This window comes from Neohortaea acidophila (assembly GCF_010093505.1).
Source record: "Neohortaea acidophila strain CBS 113389 unplaced genomic scaffold BDY17scaffold_12, whole genome shotgun sequence".
Classification (NCBI taxonomy): domain Eukaryota; kingdom Fungi; phylum Ascomycota; class Dothideomycetes; order Mycosphaerellales; family Teratosphaeriaceae; genus Neohortaea; species Neohortaea acidophila.
This window is the reverse complement of record NW_022985521.1, coordinates 470,238-489,604: the sequence shown is the minus strand read 5'-3', so window position 1 is coordinate 489,604 and position 19,367 is coordinate 470,238. Positions and strand designations below refer to the sequence as shown.

At 55.9% G+C, this 19,367-nt stretch overlaps 13 protein-coding genes across 13 annotated transcripts; 3 read left to right on the top strand and 10 right to left on the bottom strand.

The window, feature by feature from the left end:
• Positions 1-442: 442 nt before the first annotated feature.
• Positions 443-1,508, top strand: BDY17DRAFT_319170 (uncharacterized protein; the record flags this gene model as incomplete). The annotated part of the gene is made up of 2 exons (XM_033736252.1): positions 443-869; positions 925-1,508. The coding sequence occupies 2 exons, from the start codon at positions 443-445 to the stop codon at positions 1,506-1,508; spliced, it is 1,011 nt and encodes a 336-aa protein (XP_033585740.1).
• A 258-nt stretch (positions 1,509-1,766) lies between these two features.
• Positions 1,767-2,096, top strand: BDY17DRAFT_257476 (uncharacterized protein; the record flags this gene model as incomplete). Its single annotated transcript, XM_033731689.1, has 2 exons — positions 1,767-1,802; positions 1,866-2,096. 2 exons carry the CDS (start codon positions 1,767-1,769, stop codon positions 2,094-2,096), a joined length of 267 nt encoding a protein of 88 aa, XP_033585739.1.
• A 420-nt stretch (positions 2,097-2,516) lies between these two features.
• Positions 2,517-3,229, bottom strand: BDY17DRAFT_319169 (Frataxin-like domain-containing protein; the record flags this gene model as incomplete). The annotated part of the gene is made up of 3 exons (XM_033736251.1): positions 2,517-2,804; positions 2,870-3,043; positions 3,158-3,229. 3 exons carry the CDS (start codon positions 3,227-3,229, stop codon positions 2,517-2,519), a joined length of 534 nt encoding a protein of 177 aa, XP_033585738.1.
• A 517-nt stretch (positions 3,230-3,746) lies between these two features.
• On the bottom strand, positions 3,747-4,719 carry BDY17DRAFT_327949 (uncharacterized protein; the record flags this gene model as incomplete). Its single annotated transcript, XM_033737764.1, has 2 exons — positions 3,747-4,280; positions 4,348-4,719. 2 exons carry the CDS (start codon positions 4,717-4,719, stop codon positions 3,747-3,749), a joined length of 906 nt encoding a protein of 301 aa, XP_033585737.1.
• A 217-nt stretch (positions 4,720-4,936) lies between these two features.
• On the bottom strand, positions 4,937-5,829 carry BDY17DRAFT_50870 (uncharacterized protein). The gene has a single exon (XM_033738458.1). It carries the CDS (start codon positions 5,681-5,683, stop codon positions 5,153-5,155), a length of 531 nt encoding a protein of 176 aa, XP_033585736.1. The 5' UTR covers positions 5,684-5,829; the 3' UTR covers positions 4,937-5,152.
• On the bottom strand, positions 5,737-8,259 carry BDY17DRAFT_313729 (uncharacterized protein; the record flags this gene model as incomplete). Its single annotated transcript, XM_033735752.1, has 5 exons — positions 5,737-6,945; positions 6,999-7,065; positions 7,101-7,208; positions 7,234-7,757; positions 7,879-8,259. The coding sequence occupies 5 exons, from the start codon at positions 8,257-8,259 to the stop codon at positions 5,737-5,739; spliced, it is 2,289 nt and encodes a 762-aa protein (XP_033585735.1).
• Positions 8,260-8,830: 571 nt separating this feature from the next.
• On the top strand, positions 8,831-9,118 carry BDY17DRAFT_305086 (uncharacterized protein; the record flags this gene model as incomplete). The annotated part of the gene is made up of 1 exon (XM_033734814.1): positions 8,831-9,118. The coding sequence occupies one exon, from the start codon at positions 8,831-8,833 to the stop codon at positions 9,113-9,115; it is 285 nt and encodes a 94-aa protein (XP_033585734.1).
• A 157-nt stretch (positions 9,119-9,275) lies between these two features.
• Positions 9,276-10,407, bottom strand: BDY17DRAFT_356566 (uncharacterized protein; the record flags this gene model as incomplete). The annotated part of the gene is made up of 2 exons (XM_033738283.1): positions 9,889-10,407; positions 9,276-9,812 (listed from the first exon to the last, which is right to left on the bottom strand). The coding sequence occupies exons 1-2, from the start codon at positions 10,321-10,323 to the stop codon at positions 9,276-9,278; spliced, it is 972 nt and encodes a 323-aa protein (XP_033585733.1). The 5' UTR covers positions 10,324-10,407.
• A 121-nt stretch (positions 10,408-10,528) lies between these two features.
• On the bottom strand, positions 10,529-11,819 carry BDY17DRAFT_330844 (uncharacterized protein; the record flags this gene model as incomplete). Its single annotated transcript, XM_033737882.1, has 3 exons — positions 10,529-11,262; positions 11,349-11,574; positions 11,686-11,819. 3 exons carry the CDS (start codon positions 11,817-11,819, stop codon positions 10,696-10,698), a joined length of 927 nt encoding a protein of 308 aa, XP_033585732.1. The 3' UTR covers positions 10,529-10,695.
• Positions 11,820-12,105: 286 nt separating this feature from the next.
• Positions 12,106-13,827, bottom strand: BDY17DRAFT_356564 (uncharacterized protein). The gene is made up of 4 exons (XM_033738282.1): positions 13,402-13,827; positions 13,120-13,339; positions 12,328-13,059; positions 12,106-12,212 (listed from the first exon to the last, which is right to left on the bottom strand). The coding sequence occupies exons 1-3, from the start codon at positions 13,548-13,550 to the stop codon at positions 12,508-12,510; spliced, it is 921 nt and encodes a 306-aa protein (XP_033585731.1). The 5' UTR covers positions 13,551-13,827; the 3' UTR covers positions 12,106-12,212; positions 12,328-12,507.
• Positions 13,828-14,245: 418 nt separating this feature from the next.
• BDY17DRAFT_50767 (uncharacterized protein) lies at positions 14,246-15,782 on the bottom strand. Its single transcript, XM_033738457.1, has 3 exons — positions 15,328-15,782; positions 15,029-15,254; positions 14,246-14,955 (listed from the first exon to the last, which is right to left on the bottom strand). Exons 1-3 carry the CDS (start codon positions 15,444-15,446, stop codon positions 14,377-14,379), a joined length of 924 nt encoding a protein of 307 aa, XP_033585730.1. The 5' UTR covers positions 15,447-15,782; the 3' UTR covers positions 14,246-14,376.
• Positions 15,783-17,298, bottom strand: BDY17DRAFT_50766 (uncharacterized protein). Its single transcript, XM_033738456.1, has 3 exons — positions 16,934-17,298; positions 16,610-16,864; positions 15,783-16,518 (listed from the first exon to the last, which is right to left on the bottom strand). The coding sequence occupies exons 1-3, from the start codon at positions 17,107-17,109 to the stop codon at positions 16,119-16,121; spliced, it is 831 nt and encodes a 276-aa protein (XP_033585729.1). The 5' UTR covers positions 17,110-17,298; the 3' UTR covers positions 15,783-16,118.
• A 452-nt stretch (positions 17,299-17,750) lies between these two features.
• Positions 17,751-18,787, bottom strand: BDY17DRAFT_313723 (uncharacterized protein; the record flags this gene model as incomplete). The annotated part of the gene is made up of 3 exons (XM_033735751.1): positions 17,751-18,290; positions 18,344-18,599; positions 18,660-18,787. 3 exons carry the CDS (start codon positions 18,785-18,787, stop codon positions 17,751-17,753), a joined length of 924 nt encoding a protein of 307 aa, XP_033585728.1.
• Between the last annotated feature and the right edge of the window lie 580 nt (positions 18,788-19,367).

The following is a 19,367-nucleotide window of genomic DNA, read 5'->3' as shown; positions in this document are numbered from 1 at the left end:
CGTATGCATTGGGAGCAGCGACTCACAGAAGAGGGTCAACAATCCCCTCTGAAGGGAAGGCTGTCTGCGATTGGATCTGGATGGGAGGTGGCAGAGATGGTACCCGCGATTGGCAGAGGGTAAAACAGTTTCAGCAGCGATTTCGCGAAGCTGGACCTATGGGAAGCCGTTGGAAATTGATTGACTGTACTTCTACTCTATCTTCTTCGCGACAGTATACGGAGGCCCTGCTACAAGCCTCGTGAATACCCGAAACAGCAATTCCAATGCTGGTCTGCGCCACGAGGTACCTCTACCCTCGGCCGGAGGTCCGTTGCTCAGCCGCGGCAATCCAGACAAGCTCGACCTCCGCATCGTCAACGACAACTCCATTATACATCCCAGCAACACTCTCTTTTATTCCAACAACAGCAGAAAGCAGAAAACCAAAAAGGCCGTCAAAATGAAAGCAATCCAACTCAAAAAACTAGTCACAGGCCCAGACGGCCTAACCATCTCCAATCTCCCCGACCTCAAACCGTCCCCAGACAAATACCTCATCAAAATCCACGCAGCGGCCACCAACTTCTTCGACGTGCTCCAAATCCAAGGCAAGCACCAGCAGAAACCCGACTTCCCATGGATCGCGGGCAACGAAATGGCGGGCGAGGTGTTGGCGCAGCCGACGGCGCTGAAGACGACGCCCAAGTTTAAAGTGGGGGATCGCGTGTTTGGCGCTACGCTGGGGACGTTCGCCACGCAGGTTCATGTGGAGGAGGAGGGGTTGCGACCCATGCCGAAGGATTGGTCGTTTGCGCAGGCGAGTGGGCTGTTTTATACGGCGCCGACGGCCTATGCGGCGTTGATTTTGCGCGCGAGGGCGAAGAAAGGTATGGAGGGATGAATGGTGGTTGTTCACTTACTCGGAAACTAACACGTTGGTAGGCGACTACGTCCTCGTGCACGGCTCCGCAGGTGCTCTCGGACTCGCCGCGATTCAGATTTCGAAAGGACTAGGCATGCACGTGATCGCGACTGTCAACTCTGCCGAGAAAGGCGAGGTAGCGAAGAAGTTCGGAGCAGATCACGTCGTCGACAGCACGAAAGAATGGGAGAAGGAAGTAGCAGCACTCACGCCCAACAAGCGCGGCGTGGACGTCGTGCTGGACCCGCTGGGCGTCATTCAGCGCTCGCTAAAGTGCACGCGCTGGGACGGGCGATTGGTTGTGATTGGTTTCGCCGCCGGAGAGATTGAGAAGATCCCGACGAATCGGTATCTGCTGAAGAACGTGAGTGTGTCGGGTTTGTTCTGGGGCATGTATGCAACCATGGACCCGGAGTCGGTGGTGACGGTTTGGGATGCGCTGTTGGATTTGATTGCGCAGGGCAAGGTGAAGCCGATGATCTATACGGACAAGAAGTTTACGGGACTGGAGGATATGCCGGCCGCGTTGAAGTTGCTGGCGAGTGGTGAGGCGTGGGGGAAGATTGTGGTGGAGATTCCGCAGGGCAAGGACTCGAAGCTGTGAGGTGGTTATGGCTGTGTCCCGACTCATGAGTGTGTATTCGATTGTACTCTACTTAGCACGGCCAATAATCGGTGGACCGTTTCAATTCAAAATCGGCGCAAGGCTCGTCGTTGAGACTCATGATCTGTTGCATCGACTCCACTCTTGAACGCTGACTCATCAGTTCCGGCGTCGACTTTCAACGTCTCCCAAAAGTTCGCGCTCTCCACCACCGCCTCTCTCCACTCAACACACTCAACCACTCCCAATCCCCTCACCATGGCAGACAATATCTACGATGAGATAGAAATTGAAGTAAGCCTTCTCTTCCCTCACACCCCCAACCACCTATCAAACCCCTCTCCTAACCAACCCCAGGACATGACCTACGACTCCACCCTCCAAATCTACCACTATCCCTGCCCCTGCGGCGACCGCTTTGAAATCAACATCGACGACCTACGAGACGGAGAGGAAATCGCCGTCTGCCCGAGCTGTAGTTTGCAAATTCGTGTGATCTTCGACAAGGATGATCTTCCGAAGCCGGATGGGGAGGGGGCGAGTCAGATGGGGGCGCCGGTGCAGCAGGTTGTGGCGGCTGGTGTGTGAAGGATGGATGGGAGAGATAGGTGAACATCAAGAATGTGGCTGAGAGACAGGCCAGAGATGCCTTGTGGTCCGAAAAACTTCGCCGAAGACCACAAGCTGGCCCTGTGTGCTCTTCTGTCGCGACCAGGGACGTGAGTGGAGGACGACACGCCTCGAATGGCAACCGAGAGAGCTGGCGATCCTGCTTGTCGCACGGAAACAGTGCCGAGTCAAGCCCGGCTAAGATCAAAACACAAGGAGGGGGACCGGGCCAAGTGCCCACAGACGCAGAGGGTGTATACACTGAAGGCTGGTCCGAGAAGAGATGCCATATGACGAACGTAATGCCACCAGCTACTTGTGAAGCATCACCTCTCGCCGAGTACGCTCACTCCACTGGCACTCCTCTTGTCCCATCAACAACCGCCCACCTCTTCCTCTTCACTCCGTCAAATCCCGACTTTGCTTCATACTCTCCTCATGCCCATGCAAATCAATCACAATGCCCAGTTCACTGCTCAACAGATCCGTCAAGCTGCTCCCATCCCTTATGTACACCCAATCGCCCGTCCCCCCGCCCTCCTTCTGATGCATGCTCTCCCCCGACACCACCCAATCGTATCGCTTCGGGCCGGACGTCGGCGAGGAGATCCAGATTTGTTTGTTCGGGGGCTGCTTATTGATGATATAGGTGCCTTGCGGGGGCATGTTGATTGAGAGGACGCCGGCCTGGTGCGATGTGTGTTAGCTAGGTAGCAATACCGGGGTGACCTGGTGAGGGCATGGAAACGCACACTGTACTCCACATCCACATCCTCGCGCGCCTCTTGCAGCGCTTCCGCCTTCTCGTGCACCGCCTCCATGTACTCGTCCGCAAGCGTGTGGTACTCTTCATCCCCAAGCTCGGTGGGTTGCTGGATGACTGTGCCTTCGTGCTGCTCGGGATTCGGGGGTGGCGGGTCGGCGGACTCGGGCGTCAGGCGGGCGGTGCGAAAGAGGGAATATGACAAATATCGTTGGAGAGGTGGTGTTCGGACGGCGAGGAAAGGTGCTCTGTGGTTGCTTCGCAGCTGGCCGACTACTCGTGCTCTTGCGGTGGAGGCTGACTGTCGGGTGGCTCGGCTCAGCGCTCTAGTGGCCATTGGAGCCGACATGTTGGCACTGTTCGAGCGTCTTACTAATTCAATAAGGCGGAGGCGAGCGGCGAGGTGAGGAGCACTCGGCGAAAGTAAGGTGAAGAGACAAGTTTGTCGTGATACAAGGTGCTGGCCGATGACATTCGCGGAGAAGCTTGGACCCCGCGAAGCCTGGGTGCGACTCGGCTTCGCTCACGCACTTCCTCCTTCATCCATTAACGACATTCGTCCATCAATCGTCGTGCTCGATTTGAAGAAGACGGTATGCAGCGAGTTCTATTCGCTCCGGACGGGATGAGCGGCGACGAGAGCATCACCCATTCTTTGGTGTACGGATCACGACTATCATTATTCAGACTAGAGAGCCCTGATCAACCGATACTAAGCCCACCATCTCGTGCGCCAGCAGTCTCTTGCAAGAGACATCCCTCTTACCCTCACTCCCCTGGTCCAGCCCAGAACTCCGTCTTCCCACACGAACTCGCCCCTACTCAACGCGCAGGAAGCACCTCGAGCTTACCAGAAAGTGCTCCACTCAGACAGTGACGATGTACGGATCAATCGGGTTATACGCGCTATTCATGTCACAGACACCCGGCGGGCCCGCGGGGCCGATTTGGATGTCGGATGCGAAGTCGTCGTCGCAGCCGTAGAACTGGCTGCCACCATTCCCCGTGCACGTCAGTGGGCACGTTCCATCGGCGTTCTGGACAACGGAGCACGAGATGGCCGTCGCTCCTTGGGTTGCTGCATCCGATGGCTGGAGGCCGTACAGACTGTCTGCCTGAGCACCGCTGAACAGAGCATTAGGGTCGGTGTAGATACCGTCCCCCGCTGCGGCCGCCGCGTCACCTAAATCGGCATTCGTGCTCACAACGGTGAGGGCACCGGTGAGGCCGCCATTCGTGAAATTGAATGTCGACAAAAGCGATGATTTGAAGACTTCCGTGTCTTCGACCGCGAAGCCCGACTCTTCCGTATTGGCGTCGATGATGAAGAACGTGCCGGCAGAAAGGACGGTAGTGGTGGCGGTAGCGGTGGTGGTCGAGGTGATTGTCGTCGCTGCAACCTGCAGAATGGCGTTCTTGTCAGCTCTACGCAGTTGCAACCCACGCCCTTCTTGGAGCAACACTTACGATGCTTGTGGACTGGACCGTAGACACGCTAGTCACCGTCAACGTGGTTGTCGTCGTGCCCCAAGCCGTGGTCACAGTCTTGGTATGCCAGCAATGAGGCTTATTGGGGACGTCGCGTTTCGAGGCAGTAAAAGCTGGACTGGTGCAAGAGAGAGTCGACGTCGGGATAGAAGTGGTTGTGGTTGTAGAGGTGGCGGTTCCCGAAGAAACAGTGGAAATGTGGGTTATTGTTGACGGGTATGTGGTCGAGGTTACCGTCTTTGTGGCCTTCCACTTGTGCCGCGTCACAGTGCAACAGTCAGTTCCGCCTGGAATAGCAGCGACGCCGACGACAGTCGCCAGAAAGGCAGCAAGGAAGGCTGAAGGTCGCATGTTCGAGGACACAAGGTGAAGTGCTGCGTACGGTGAGGATGGAAAACAAGCAGAGCGGTCTGCCCTCCTCCCACGGCGAACCGCATGGTATCTATACCTATGGTCACGTAAGTTGTCTAGCCTCCGCGGCGCGTTAACAAGATGCAGCACGTTCCAGCGATCCCTTGCCGCATGCAGCAATTAGCGTTGCGCCTCATATTGAAAAGCTGCATCCCCGCGATGCTTCCATTTTACGGCCGTAAGACTTGTCACCCCCCTTAATTTCGATCGAGCACAATATGTCCGCGGAGCAACGGCTTTGGAAAGAGACTGTGAGAAGCTGCCTGCGACGTCAAAACGCGGCAGAAGTCGTAGCCCATCCAGCCTATGGCCATCTCTGTCCACTTGATACGAGCACTGATTCGAGTGGAGGTACAGCATGAAGTCTCTCATCTCACGTGCAAACTCTACACACAGCTCCTAGTTGGTGCCTATACTGTCCCAGTTGGACAAGACGCCCTGCACCCCCTCGGTGGTGGTGATCATCGCCTTCAACTTCCGCGTCCATTCGACAGCGGTAGACACGGCGTGCGAGTTGCTTCTGTAGCCGAGTCGTCGGGCGACGGCTTGGGTGTTGGCGAATGTAGGGGCCGGGAACAGGTTGAAGCACACGTTGGTCATAAAAATGCCAGACGTGTGAACACGCCCTTTCCAATGCATCGCGCGGGCAAGTTGCTTGACGGATCTCTTCGATTTCTTTATGAGTCCGTCTGGGGTCTTGAGTTTTTTCGCATGACCGGATTCGGGGTTCCAGCTGCTCCGCCAGACGACAACCATCGAGGTGGGACGCTGCGGTAGCGCGGTGTCCGATTGGAGAAGGTACATAAGACGTACTATCCCCTTTGAATTTGTAACGCTCGACATATTCGACGGCCTTGATCCCATGAAAACCCCGGAAATGCCCGTCAAGTTGGGACTGCTTCATCCAGCATTTGTAGCTGCGACATTACACTATGCCTTCTTTCGCGGAGTGTCCCTTCAGTTGTTAGTGCAAGCGCAGGCCTTGTTTCGTGGTAAACGCCGGAAGACAGTCGTGACAGCTGAAGGCGTTAACGCGATGGAAGTCCAGGACATTCTTCGCGAGTCGGTACAGCTCGCCGGTGTGCATAGAGACGAAATGCTAGGCGTGTGCTTTCGGGGTTGCAACATTTCCGAGCATCCCAATGGCGCGAATCCGCATTTGATGTTCTGGCTATGTTGCTCGAAGCAATGTAGCCTCATGAGCTTTTGGGTGAGGAAGAAGAGCTTGCAGTCGTGTGGGCATGGAAACTTTTTAAGCATGGCTCGCAGTGGGGAGGTCTTATCTTTCTTGGCTCGCCGGTACATCTGTTTGGCATGCTTCGCCAGATAGTGTGGGTCGCCATCTGTGAGGTGCGTGAATTCCGACTCACAATCAATACCGTATTGGACGACACGGCACTTCGCTTTGTTTCCGCCACATTCCCTGTGTTTGCGGAGTCCATCAACTCTGATTTCGCGCTCGGTTGGCACGATTGTGTCTGATGCAGATTGGCCGTCGGATACGCGGCGGCGCTTTGGCCGTGCATCATCGTTGTCGGCATGTCGACGTTTCAACTGGGCGGGGAGATCCTCCTGGTGGCGACTTGTTTGAATTGGTGGGTTGTGCGGCGCTTCATCTCGTCTCCGGACCGCCATTGCATCGTCCCACAGTCCTTCGATTGTCGCACTGCGCAGTCCGGTCACATCGAGCAGACCACCCGGCAAATGCCGCTGTTGTGCCTCTCCATGCGCGATCGCCAATGCGAGGATGCCAGTATCACACGCTGGAACAGATGAGAAGCGAGTGCGTGAATCGACGGTAAATCCGAGCCGGCTGACCCGCTTGCACAGCTTCCGAGCTCTGTTGTTATCTCCGATCTCCGAATTCCTCCCAGACGCGTACTGTCTTGTTGTCGAGGCGGAGGCTGACGAAGGACCAAGAATGCTGGGTGGGATGGAGATCGGCCAGCTAAGCTTCAACCATTCCATCCGCGGAACTCTTCTCGCCTTCAGGTCGATTTCGTAGATATCCTGCCCGTCTGGCAGATCGTATCGACCGCGCAAAGACGTCATCGGGATGTGCGGTTTTCGGCATCTTGATGACTGTGAGGTAGAGTTGTGGGAGAGTGAGTGTGAGGTGAACACGTCCGATGAAGCATTGGGTTCCACGTGTTTCGGTCTCGGAACCTGTGGTGTTTCGGCATGGCGTGATGAGGAAAAAGCAAGCCAGGATTTGATACGATATACGCAGTTTTTGTGACTTTAGGGAACTCTTCGGGGAAAGGCATCATAGTCTGGCCGCATACACTGTAAGGCGAGGTGCTCTTTCTTTGCACTGCTACCCGTCCGTCTCTGAGGACCTTCCGGCCCTTTTCCCTGACGACAAATGATCTGCCATTAACAGCTTGAGTTCTGTACCCCTCGCGTAATGGTCTGTAGCCGCGGCCACCCTACGAAACGGGTCCAACAACGAACGTGGAGAACGTGGTATACTCGCTGGCCGAGTCACATCCCCCTGGCGCGCCCCCGGATCCAAGGGCGATGAGAGGGATACCGCCCGAGCAATAGTAGAACTGACTGCCGCCGTTGCCCGTGCATGTCAATGGACACGTTCCATCGCTTTGCTGTGAGATGGAGCACAACACTGCTGTTGCTTCGCCTCCCTGCGCTGCCGCGTCCGCAGGCGTGAGGCCTATCAAGGTGTTGTCGGGAAAGCCCTGGTCGCTGGCGGAAGTCGGGTCTGCGTAGATTGTATCGCCAACTCCAAAGCTGGCCGCCACCACGCTGAGCGTGCCGTTGACGAGAGCAAACGCACTCGCGAACGTGGTTGTCGTATCGAGCGTGATGATATCGGTGCTGCCGCCCCTGACGAAGTTGACATCAAAGGCGTTTTGCCCGGAGCCGTCGTAGATGTAGAAGTCACCCGCGAATTTCGCAAGCGAAGTCTGCGTGGATGCGCTTGTGACGGTCTTTGTCTTTGTGGTCGTTGTTTTAGCAACCTAGCAAGGGTATCAAGTCAGCCAAGTACGTTTCGCGATATCTCTGTGTGATCGACTGCACTATTGCTGCAGTCGCGCAAGTGTTCCGCGGGACCAGTACGCCCTTCGACGTGTTACTCACCGTGCGAGTTGACTGGACCGTGCTCACGGCCTTCACTGTCACGGTTGTGGTCGTGGCCCAGTGGTGCGTGACGGTGTTGACGCTCCAGCAGTTTTCGCCCTGGTTTCCGCGCTTGTCGATGGGCCCGGTAGAGGCAGGCGCGGCGCAGGAAGTAATTGTTATGGGACTGGCGGTCGTAACTGTCTTGGTGCGTGTCGTGGTGCTCGTTCCGGCGGTGACGGTGTGGACTTTTGTGGTTGTCCCAGTATATCTTGTCACCGTCGTCGTTACGGTGCTAGTACATCTGCCGACAGTCGTAGTGCAGACCGGCTTATTCCCAGGCTGCGGCGTAGCAGCGGCGATGGTGGCCAGGAGGGCGACGAAGAAGGTACCGGTGAGCATCTTGGAAACGGGAGGAATTGATGAGGAGTCGAAGAGACGTGCTTCATCGTCTTGGGTCATACCAGGTCTCGTTTAAGTACCCGTCCATCGACCGAGTGAAGTCCAGTGTACCATTCAATGTCCACGACTTGGCAACCCTTAGCGCGTCTGTTAGTCGATGGATCTTCGGCTGACTTGTGGGCGCGTGACGTTAATTCAGTTGCTGACGGAAGTCCGATGGCGGAGTATCATCAGTGTCGCGCAGTCTTCAACCACGAGGCACGTCTAAGCGCGTCTGCGCGGCTCGCTGCTGCTATGCAATTATCAGACATGTGCCGGCGGCAGTTGATGAAGTCCCGAAGACCTCGCAAGAGATGTTCAAGGCTTCAGGGTGAAGGCGAATAGGGTAAGGTCTTGGAAAGGATCTCGAACGCTGCAGGCGCAAGCCACAAAACGCCGCCGATCAGGCACGGACCGGGGGCGAAGCTGATGCAGTCCACATTATTGACTCGACGACCCAACGCCACAAATCCTACTGTGGAAGATGTTTAAACTCTTGTCTCCTGAATCTGGAGTACTATCCTAGTTAAAGATGAAGTGCACGCTGGAGGAGCAAGACGCAAATCTGCCGATCTGGCAGTATCGCATAAGCATTTTCCCGCAGAGTCGAGCTTCTCCACATCACCCCATCGCTTCGAACTTGGCGCCAAGTCATGCAAGGCTGCTGTCGCTAGTCGATGGATCGCGCCCTCGGCAGCCCCGGACGGCCTCGATTTGGTCAGAGTGTCTTTGCGCGCTGCTGATCGAGAAACTTAGTTACCCCGCGGAGCAACGGCTTGAGAGACAAGACGGCAGGAACACTCTGCACCCAGCCTAGCCGCTCCTTGCTTGGATGTAGTATAACATGGAGTTAGGGAATGAGATTGTTAAGTACAAGCCCCCCTTCTCTGGCCCGCCCGCCGTCACGCCCCAGCCATTACCAGCTCCTCGCCCCCGCATTATTCCCCTCTCCATTCGGATAGCTCGTGCATCCTTACTTACAAGGCATCGAGCGACACAACATACGCCGAAATCTCTATTGTAGCCACAAAATTGCCGCAGTCCCCACCATCATCCGTGTCGCCAATCTCGACGTTCTCAGTCTCGCCGCAGGTGTAGAAGTCGCTGCCACCGTTCCCCGTGCACGTCAACGGGCATGTGCCGTCGCCGTTTTGGGAGACAGTACACGCCAAGAGCGTCGCGTCGCTATCGGGGAGACTGGCCGCGTTGAATGCGAACACGTAGTCTGGATAGACTTCGCTGTTGGAGGCGAAGGTGGTGTCGGTATAAAGCTGGTCGCCGACGCCAGTGGTGGCATCAAAGACGGTCAGGGCCCCCAGCGCGAGGCTGAACTCGCTCCCAGCTGAGGCCAGCTGAATAACGTCGTCTCCGGCGCCCAAGTCACCCTGAGCAACGCTGAACTCGAGTCCACTATTGCTGTCAAGGATGTAGAAGGCGCCGACGAAGTTGGAGAGGGCAGTCGCCAGCGCCGTGCTAGCGACGGTAGAGGTGATCGTGGTGGTCGTCGAAGCCGTCTAGCAGGACAGAATGTCGTTAGTCATGTGCTACAAGAGGACCAAAGCCCCGCTAAATCTTTCGACTACCACTCACTGTAACGGTGGACGTCACGGTACGGACGCGAGATATGGTCGTGGTGATTGTTGTGTGAGGTGCTGTAACGGTGGTAGTAGTCCAGCAGCCATAAGTGTTAGGCTTCGAATTGTCACGTTTGCTGGGTAGTATCGCAGGGGCGACGCAGCTACTGATCGTCGGCAGGCTCGTGGTTGTCGTCGTCGAAGTCGCAATGCCCGATGTAATGGTGTTTGTCTTGGTTGTCGTCCTAGCGTGGCGTAAGTCAGCGTGGCGGACAGTCTGCGGCGAAGAGGACGCGTACGAAGTGTATTTTGTTTTTGTTACGGTTCGCGCCCCTTTCCCGACTGTAGTAGTACAGACTCCTCCAGGGTGATGATGGGGTCGTCGGCCGTGAGAGGCGGCAGTCACAGTAGATGCAGCCCAGAGGGCGAAGAGAAACGAGGGAATACGCATGGTAGCAGCGCGGAATTGTACGGTGAGTGAAAGGACGAGTGGAATAAGAAGCAGACTTCCAGCTCTATGAAGACAAACGAGGATCTTATATCTCGCCTACATGTCTCAAGACGGCGTGGGTCAAGCCATCGTAATTTCGGCGCAGACATGCCCGCGGAGGTGATCAGCCTTTGAGCCGCGCTAGCGTAGCCTCGTGGAGATTAGCCTTGCGTAGATTGGGGCTGGGCGTTTTTGTAACGCTTCACTCTTGTCGCTCCTTGTTCAATACAACATGATATGGAGCGCGCAATGTGATGTTGGAATAGCCTACCCTCTCCGAACCTCCTTCCTGAATGGTAGCCCCCTCCATCCTCCCTTACAAGGTGTCACGCATTAAATCTCACCCGTGACATCCGAGACAGCATACGCAGTAAACGGTATGTACGTGCCATCGCCAGTGGGGCAAGTCGTGCCGCTGCCGAATGACGCATAGTCATATCCATTGCAGTAGAAGAACTGGTTGCCATCGCCCGTGCATGACAATGGGCACGATCCGTCTGGGTTCTGCGAGATGGTGCACGACAGGGCGGTTGCACTACCATTTGCGGGAACATTGGCGGCGGTGAAGCCAAACAAATAGTCTGGCTGGTAGTCTAGGGTCGCGGCATAGCTTTGGTCGGTATAGAGCTGTTGCAAGGTGGGATCTTCGCTTCGCCCCGAGGGGGAGATGACGGTTGTGCCGGTGAGAGCGCCCGCAAGGAGAGTAAATTCAGTTCCATCTTCGGGAGGTGTGAGCCCGACGAGAGCGAAGTTCCCGTCTGATGTTGGAGCTGATGATAGCCGGAATCCAAGGCCGGCACCGGGGCCTTGGATATAGAAGGGGCCGACAAAGGTGTCGAGGACATTCGTAGTAGCGGTGCTAGTGACCGTCGAGGTCGTGGTAGTTGTGGTTGCGGGAACCTAGTCACCTCTATCAGCGGGATCCTCTTCGCCATTCCGAGTTCATCCTGTCCGTCGATCCTCGTTGGCATGCCGCAAGCACTTACCGTTTTCGTGACAGTAGACGTGCGCCAGACTATGGTTGTGTGGTGAGCGTAGACAGTCGAGGTCGTCCAGCACGCATGAGGGGTACGCTGGTAGTTATCGCGCTTGCGGACGGGGATCGGAGGGATGGCGCAGCTCGTGATGACGGGCAGACTCGTAGAGGTTATGGTCGTAACAGTCGACGCGGTTACGGTGCCTGTAGTAATGGTTCGGGTGGTAGTTCGCGTTCTGAGCGGCCGATTTCAGCGTGAAGAACCGCAAAGAGCGCGACCGCTTTGATTTCAAGGGTACGCACGACGTTATTGTCTTGCCCGATTGCCCGACAGTGGTGGTACAAACGCCTTCGGGATGCTGGTGATGGGCTGCCTATGAGGATGCTCCCCGTGAGGGTGCCCCCAATGACGGTGCTGCCGACGAGGGGACGCGGCAACGACAGCAGCCAGCAGGGCGAAAAGGAAGGTGGTAGGACGCATGTTGGAAACGAACGGAAGCGCTGCGGTTGGCGCGAAACTGGGGAATGTGCAGACGAGAGAAACGAGAAGCAGAGGAAGCGGTCTGCAGCATTTCGTTCGTGGTGCATGCCATTTAATAATATGTATGCCATTCCAGAATACGAGGCCGTTGATCTGGCAGCCAACCACAGACCAATGCCCGGAACCATCGAGGGCGGAAATTGGTGCCCGATCTCCCGAATGCATAAATACTGTTCCGGGTTGTCCCTGAAGGAGATGCCCCTCGTAATGGCATCTTACCAATGCGGTGCGGCGTGTGGCTGACTTAGAGCATGCATATGCGAAGATTGAAAGCCACCATAATTTCAATCTGCAAGCAGAGCAGAAGCTTAATAACGGGACTCGGCAATCAGCCTGGTCGTTGTCAGCATAATGTTTCCCCTGAGGAGTACAGCAGCACCGACGCGTCGCGAGTCACGTTGTCAGCGTCGAGGCCACGATGCTCGTCTCTCCCTCGGAATGTTCTTACTTCGTGTTGATCGATGCAACCTGCCCTCGAGGCAAAGGTACATTCGCTGAAGAAAAGATAACGGTACCATTATGTATACTGCAGTAGAAACGAAACTCCAATCTGCTCCGCTCAAAGACCTCAAACCGCATTACGAACATCAACAGCCTCTCCTCTTTGCGCTCTCACCACCCCGGACTCCTAACAACTGCGTCCGTCCAACGAACGACGGCACTCTGACACCGAAATGACGAACGGAGTGACCTCGGTATACGCGTCATCGGTGGCACAATCCCCGCCCTCCTCGCCGATTTGGACGGCATTATTGAGGTCGTCGCTGCAGGTGAAGAACTGCGAGCCGCCGTTCCCAGTGCAGCTCAGAGGACACGAGCCGTCCTCGTTCTGGGTAATGGAGCACGTCAAGTCCTGTGCGTCGGTCGGAAGAACAGCTGTTCCCACGAAGGCAAAGACAGTGTCGGCGTCCAGACTGTCAGTGCCAGCCTGCGTAGGGCTTGTACCAAGCGTGAAGCCGAGATTCTCGCCCGCGGTAGTAATCACGCCGGCTGTGAGGACGTATTCCTGGTCGGGGTCGGACGCCTCAGTGATGTAAGCATCGTCGTTATTATCATACGTGATCTCGAAATAGTTGTTCACTGGTGCAGCGGTGTCGTAGATTTGGAACGGGCCGAGGAAGGTATTGACAACGCCAGTAACGGTAGCTACAGAGGTCATCGTGACGGTGGTCGAAGCGACCTGGAACCGCACCCTGTCAGTGTGATACTCTCCATTCTCCCTGTTTTAGGGTACACTCACTGTCGTGCTAGTCGTCTTGGTTTTAACAGTCGAGAGCGTGGTCGTCGAGGGACGAGTAACGGTAGTCGTGGTCCAGCAGCCATGGTAGCCGGAGTTGTCACGCTTGCTGACTGCCGCCGCCGGAGTAGAGCAGGTGAGGATCGTGGGGATGCTCGTGCTAGTCGAGGTGGTAGTCGTAGTTGCCGTTCCCGTAGTGATGGTCGACGTCTCGGTGGTCGTCCTAGCGGAACACGTCAGCGAGAACGGAATGCAGAAAGAAAGACGAAGCCTGGGGGTACGAACGAGGTGTATTTGGTCTTGGTCACGGTGCCTTTGTACTTGGTCGACGTGCAGATAGATTGGTGTTGGTGAGGTTGATGGCCGTGGGGCTGCCACGGGGAGGCAGTGGCCACAGCGGCCATGAGGGCGAAGACGAGTGTGGTAGGACGCATATTGATAAACGAGTGTAATCGCTGGCGCGGGATGTACAATGGGTTAAACGAGTGTGGATGAGATGCCGTCGAAACAGTCCAGCTCCACAGGGCCTGGCATGATTGATATATGGCCGTCCAGAGTGCCTGGAGCCCGACAGCTACTCGGTCAGCCAGCCACGAACGCCATCTTCGCCTGCGGAAATTAATGAAGATCTCATATACGCCTCGATATTTCCCCGGAGAGAGGTGCTGGTAGGGGATGTGTCCCGATGCGGTGCGGGGAATTGGTCGTCGTGTCTCAAAGCGTGCTGTCAAAAGGCTTGTTTGGCCGCTGTAATTTCGATCCGCGCGCTGATCGGAAGCTTATCAAGAGTGCATCCAACCTGGCCGTGTCGCACTTTCATCTGTATGGACGCAATGCTCGGCAACATTTTCCCACCGCGAGCCAAGCCAATACTGTATCAGTTGCCTTGATATGATCGAAGGCGTTTGCCTGTCGGGTTCGTATCCTTTCGCGCTGACCAAGAAACGTCGGCTGCGAGGGGAAGGTAACAGCAGGATCAACGCGTCGCAGATCGATTTCCGAGCGCATGGCAGCAGCGCACGCGTCGGCAGCCCCGCAAGGCTGCCAATCGCTTTCGTGTTACCGTCGCAGTCCAGGTCGGCGTCATCTGCTCACGGAGCAACTGTCCAATGGTAAATAGAACAAAGATTGATGCAGCGCGTAAAGGGCTATGTATAGTAGGAATGAAAGCTGACCAGCCCCCTTTCTCGAAGACCTCGAACGCGTTCCAACCAGAAACGTCTCTTCTCGCTCTTACTGTTGCAACCCCCTAGCAACCCCCTAGCAACTCCGTCCTTCTAACGAACGAGGGCACTGCGCCGCAATTGGAGCCGACACGATAAACGCCGAAAGCGATGTGTACGCGTAGTTACCACAATCCCCAGGGGAAGCATCGCCGTCGAGTTGGATAGCATTGCCTTCATTGGCACAATAGTAGAACTGGCTACCACCATTTCCTGTGCACGTCAAAGGGCAAGTTCCGTCGGCGTTCTGCGAGATTGAGCATGACAACAGCGTCGCAGCATTTCCCTCCGCAGTTTCCCCGGCTGCGTCGGCTGTTGATAGGGCTAGCACACCATCACCTTCGATCAGGTTTTGATCCGTATAGAGGAAATCGCCGTCGGCTTCACCGTTGTTGCCTGATTGGAGAACACTGATGGCGCCGGCTACGAGGCTGAATTCATCTCCGTCATCGTTATTCTGGAGGGCAAGGACATCGACGAACGTGCCGTGAAAGACATAGAACGTGTCTGCGCCTGTTTGGTCGTAGATGAGGAAAGAGCCGGCAAAGTCGGTTTGGGTCGGTGCTAGAAGGGAGCTGACAACGGTTGAAGTCTTTGTGGTGGTGGTCGCAGCAACCTAGTTTGGCATTCTGTCAGCCTCCGGCCCTTCGACTCTTCGATCGCCTCGTCATTTGCATGCTAGCACTTACGGTAGAGATGGATGTGACAGTGGACACGCGGGAAACAGTAGTGGTACTCCAGCATTGCTCGTGATGAGGAGGCGGAGTGTGCTCGCGACCGCGATAGCCACGCTTGCCGACTCCACCAGTAGTGGTCGGCGCGACGCAGCTAACAATTGGCAGGAGGGATGTCGTAGTGGTTGTCGACGTGTGAGTCGAAGTCCCCGTCGAGAGGGTGCTAGTGATCGTCTTCGTCCTGAAGCAGTTGATATTAGCAGGGTAGATGGAAGAGGAGCAGAGAGAAGCGGCGTTGATGAGGTGGGACGCACGACGTATACTTCGTGGTAGTGCACACCGACTGATGCCAGTGAGGCGGATGCTGATGTTTGCGGTCTAGCGAGGCGGCAGCAACGGCGGCCAGAAGGGCGAAAAGAAATGTGGTGCGCATGCTGCCAACAGTCGACGAGAAGCTGTCGGGAAAGTCCGAGCAGTTCAACAATACGCCCACCGGTCGGGCGCTGCATCTATATAGCACTGAAAGTTTCACCAGTCACATGGCGCCGCCAGCATCCATGGAGATTAGTAGAGGCCTCGAGCGCTCCATTCCCCTGCAAGGCGTCTTTGCTAAAGTCCCGTGCGTGCAGGGGTGATTGTAGAGCGACGCGCTTGCGGCGTCTAAGCCGTGCGAATGCAGGCGTTTGTTTGGTCGTATGCTCGGCAACTTTTCCCACTCGCCGTCGTTCACTTCCCGCACAGCTGACCCAGAAACATTGTCGGCATGGGATGCCTCATCTGCAAGACTCAAGAGGTATAGCAGCACATGGAGCGCTTGTGGAAGGTAAAAATGAAATCCCAATCTGGATACGCCAAAAATCTCCGTTCCCATTTCAAGAGCACCAAGAGCTTTTCTCCGCATTACAGCTACTCGAGCCTCCGAATGAACATCCCGGATTTTCTATGGAATACTGGCACGCGTACGCAGCGAAAACGACATAAGGGGTAATCTTCGAGTAATCGGCTGCGGTCGAACAAGTCCCTGGCGGCTCCGAGCTGCCGAGCTCGATCTCGACGGCTTCGCTTTTACAGTAGTAGAACTGGCTACCCTCGCCACCCGTGCACGTCAGCGGGCACGTCCCGTCATTCGGGTTCTGCGAAACCGAGCACGATAGCGCTGTGCCAGTAGTAAAGGTGGGTGGCGTGAGGAAGCCTTGGACTGTGTCGCTGTTGAAAAAGGAGTGAGCGGATTCAGGATCTGTATAGAGGGTATCGCCAGCACCATCTTGTAACACGCTTGGGTCATCGATAAGAGCGCCAGCCACGAGGTTGAATTCGGTCCCCTCATCGAGAGTTCGAAGGGCGAGGAAATCTTCATCTTGGGCGCCTTGCTCCGCAGTATCGACAGCGAACGCGTTTTGTCCCGTCTGGTCGGTAATGATGAAGGGCCCGGCCAAGTCCGCAAGTGTCGATGGGAAAGCAGTGCTAGTGACGGTAGAGGTAGTCGTCGTCGTCGTTTCAGCAAACTGACATAGCGATTTGATCAGCAGTATTCGGAGACGAACACAGCCCTCGCCGTTCGGATGGAGTCGTCGCTCACAAGCCACTGGCACTTACCGTAGAGGTCGATGTAGTAGTAGACTCGGTCGACACAGTGATTGTCGTCTTGTGTCGATGGACCGTAATGGTGGACGTGCTCCAGCAAAGATGCTGGTAGCCAGCTGGGTTCGGCTCCTGATCAGGGAACGCTTCTTGGATGCAACGGAAGGTGCCGCACAGCTCGTAATTGTTGGTAGTATCGTCGTTGACGTGGTCGTGGTCGATGTCGATGTCGCGGTTCCCGTAGTGATGGTGATAATTTTACTCGATATCCTGGGTAGCGACTGTCAGACAGACGACAGAGATGCGGAGGTAGGCTTCCTTGACGGAGAGAACCCATACCCGGTATAGACAGTCGAAGTCACGGTGCCCTGCGCCTTCGTGACGGTCGTCGTGCACACAGGCCGGTACGGGTGGCCATGAGGCTCATGATGGTGATGCCGAGGGTGATGTTTGCGGCCTGGCGATGCCACGGCGACGGCAGCCAGAAGGCTGAAAAGGAACGCGGTGGAACGCATGCTGGACAACGAACGTACGATGAGGAAAACAAGCGTGAAGGAGAAACAGTCGAGGCAATGCTGCTTCCAGTTCGATCGTTATGCACCGCATCTTATACCTCGTACTGCTCAACCCTTACTTCCGCAGTCACCCAATCGCCAGACGCCACGTTCGTATGCGGAGATTTGAAGAACGTTCCGAGGGGTTGGAGTTTCCCCAATGCGGTGTTTGCATGTTGCACCGCGCGGAGACGCCAATGCAATTTCGGCCGGGGCCGATCTGCGGGGTGCCGACCTGGTCGTATGCATAAAGTAGGCATAAATCGCAGCCTCGTCCCTTAAACCATTCTCCCATTCGCGTCGGATCCAATTCGAAATGGTTCGGATTGTCCAAGAACATCTACTTCGTGCATCCATTTGCGCTCCCCGGGAAGCGTGTTGCAAATGAACATGTTATAGCAAGTCTGTCAACGCGTCGCGTCTCGTCATGCAAAGCGTAGCCCTCCATTGATTCGTAAATACAAGCATCGAAAAAACAAAACAGGTATGAAATTGGAGAACTGGCCTTGATGATTAGACAGCAACGCAAGTCTTGAGCAGCCCGGAGACGGTGATTGGCGATAGACGCTCTTCCCTCCTCGAACACTCCATCAGAAACCAGCCTAAACCTCAGGCCCGACAACGAATGCCGAAAACAGCACCGGCGTCGATCCACAATTCTTCCCAGCCGTGTTCGCAGGACCAAGAAGAACAGTAGGCTCAGGACCATCTGCAGCGGAAGGGCAGTAGTAGAATTGGCTGCCGCCATTCCCCGTGCACGTCAAGGGACACGTCTGATCGCTGTTCTGCGTGATGGAGCACGACAATGCCGTCTCACCCTGATAATCCGTAGTGTTGAAGGCAAACACGGTGGTGGGTCCATACTCGCCGCCGATATAATCGTCGGCGATCGTGGCGTATGCCGGGTCTGCATAGAGCTCGTAGTTGCTGCTGTCCTCGACGGTGAGGCTGCCGTCCTGAAGCGAGAAATAATTGGCGTCGGAAAGCGGTTGGAGGGAGACGTATGCGGAGTCGATACCCAGTTCTTCGAGGGTGAAGTAGGTTGTATCTGTCGGGTCGACGATTAGGAAGGGGCCGGCGAAGCTCGAGACGGCGGCCGTGGCGATGGACGTGACGATTGACGTTGTCGTCGCTGATGGAACCTGGCATGTTGTCAGCTGAGAGCTCTTCGCCATTTCGCCGTATTCCAACTCACGGTCGTAGGCTTTTGCACAGTAGACACGGCAGACACTGTGACCGTGACTGTTTTCGTGGCCGCCGGTTTGGTGACTGTGGTAGTACCCCAGCACTTGTCAGGGCGCCACGTGTTCCATTTGGGAAGGGCTTCACGCTTCTTAGGGACATCAGCAGGCGCGATGCAGCTATTGAGAGGAAAAGCCGGAGTAGTGGTGGTGGTGGTGGTTGTCGAAGTGATGATCCCGCTAGTGATAGTAGACGAGAGAGTTGTCGTGCTGGTAGACGTCAGTAAGAGGTGAACAAGACGAAGAGCGAACAACACAGATGGAACGTACGAAGCGTAAGTGGTAGACGTCTTGGTCACGGTTTTCGTCTTTCCATGAACGGTCTTAGTGCAGAGGTGTTTGTCGGAAGCGGTAGCAACAGCCGCCAGAAGGGCGAAGAGGATCGTGGTGGCACGCATGTTGGGCAAAGCGAGGGCGACAAAAAGCAGTCGAAGCGGTCGGCGTCCCCTTTCGTCGCTGACGACATCATATACATCCGATACTTGAGCTCCGCGGCCGATGTACCAAAATCATACGGCCGTAACGTTGCAGGGGCTATCCAATTAATAACTTATGGGCGGGCGGGCTGCTTGCATGCATAACTAGCCCAGCCGCAATGTCCCAATCTGGCCCTGGCGTTGCGCTGTAATTTTGTACCAGGGAGATCTGCCCGCGGAGCTCCCAATCTGGCCACTCATGTCCACCCTTTGCTTTGACAAGCAGCGCCGTGTGGGCGTTAAGCTTGTGCATTGCAGGTCACTTTGTCGCGGCATGACTTTCATATCGATCTTGATCTGCCCGCGGAGTGACGAGCTTGGCCATTGGTCGGTCTGCTTGCAGCATCGTGTGTGTGAGGGTAAGCTTGTCCACTGCAGCTTGTATCGTCACGCGGAGACTACGGGGTCGAGCCAATGAATCTCCCTGGCCCGCTCTTCACCCGGTGCGGCGGCCTGGTGCCGCAGTGTACGAGGTTAATGTCACTCTCGACAAAGGGGGAGT

Bases quoted from the DNA above. Each gene is read 5' to 3' on its own strand.
- BDY17DRAFT_50870 (XM_033738458.1), bottom strand. From the start codon at position 5,683: ATGAAGCAGTCCCAACTTGACGGGCATTTCCGGGGTTTTCATGGGATC.
- BDY17DRAFT_356564 (XM_033738282.1), bottom strand. From the start codon at position 13,550: ATGCGTCCTACCACACTCGTCTTCGCCCTCATGGCCGCTGTGGCCACT. The intron at 13,340-13,401 runs GTTCGTACCCCC...GTGTTCCGCTAG, and splicing joins ACCAAGACCAAATACACCTC to GACGACCACCGAGACGTCGA. The intron at 13,060-13,119 runs GTGAGTGTACCC...GTGCGGTTCCAG, and splicing joins CCAAGACGACTAGCACGACA to GTCGCTTCGACCACCGTCAC.
- BDY17DRAFT_50767 (XM_033738457.1), bottom strand. From the start codon at position 15,446: ATGCGCACCACATTTCTTTTCGCCCTTCTGGCCGCCGTTGCTGCCGCC. The intron at 15,255-15,327 runs GTGCGTCCCACC...CAACTGCTTCAG, and splicing joins ACTACCACGAAGTATACGTC to GACGAAGACGATCACTAGCA. The intron at 14,956-15,028 runs GTAAGTGCTAGC...ATGCCAAACTAG, and splicing joins CTGTCACATCCATCTCTACC to GTTGCTGCGACCACCACCAC.
- BDY17DRAFT_50766 (XM_033738456.1), bottom strand. From the start codon at position 17,109: ATGCGTTCCACCGCGTTCCTTTTCAGCCTTCTGGCTGCCGTCGCCGTG. The intron at 16,865-16,933 runs GTATGGGTTCTC...GTCGCTACCCAG, and splicing joins ACTTCGACTGTCTATACCGG to GATATCGAGTAAAATTATCA. The intron at 16,519-16,609 runs GTAAGTGCCAGT...TCGCTATGTCAG, and splicing joins CTACTACATCGACCTCTACG to TTTGCTGAAACGACGACGAC.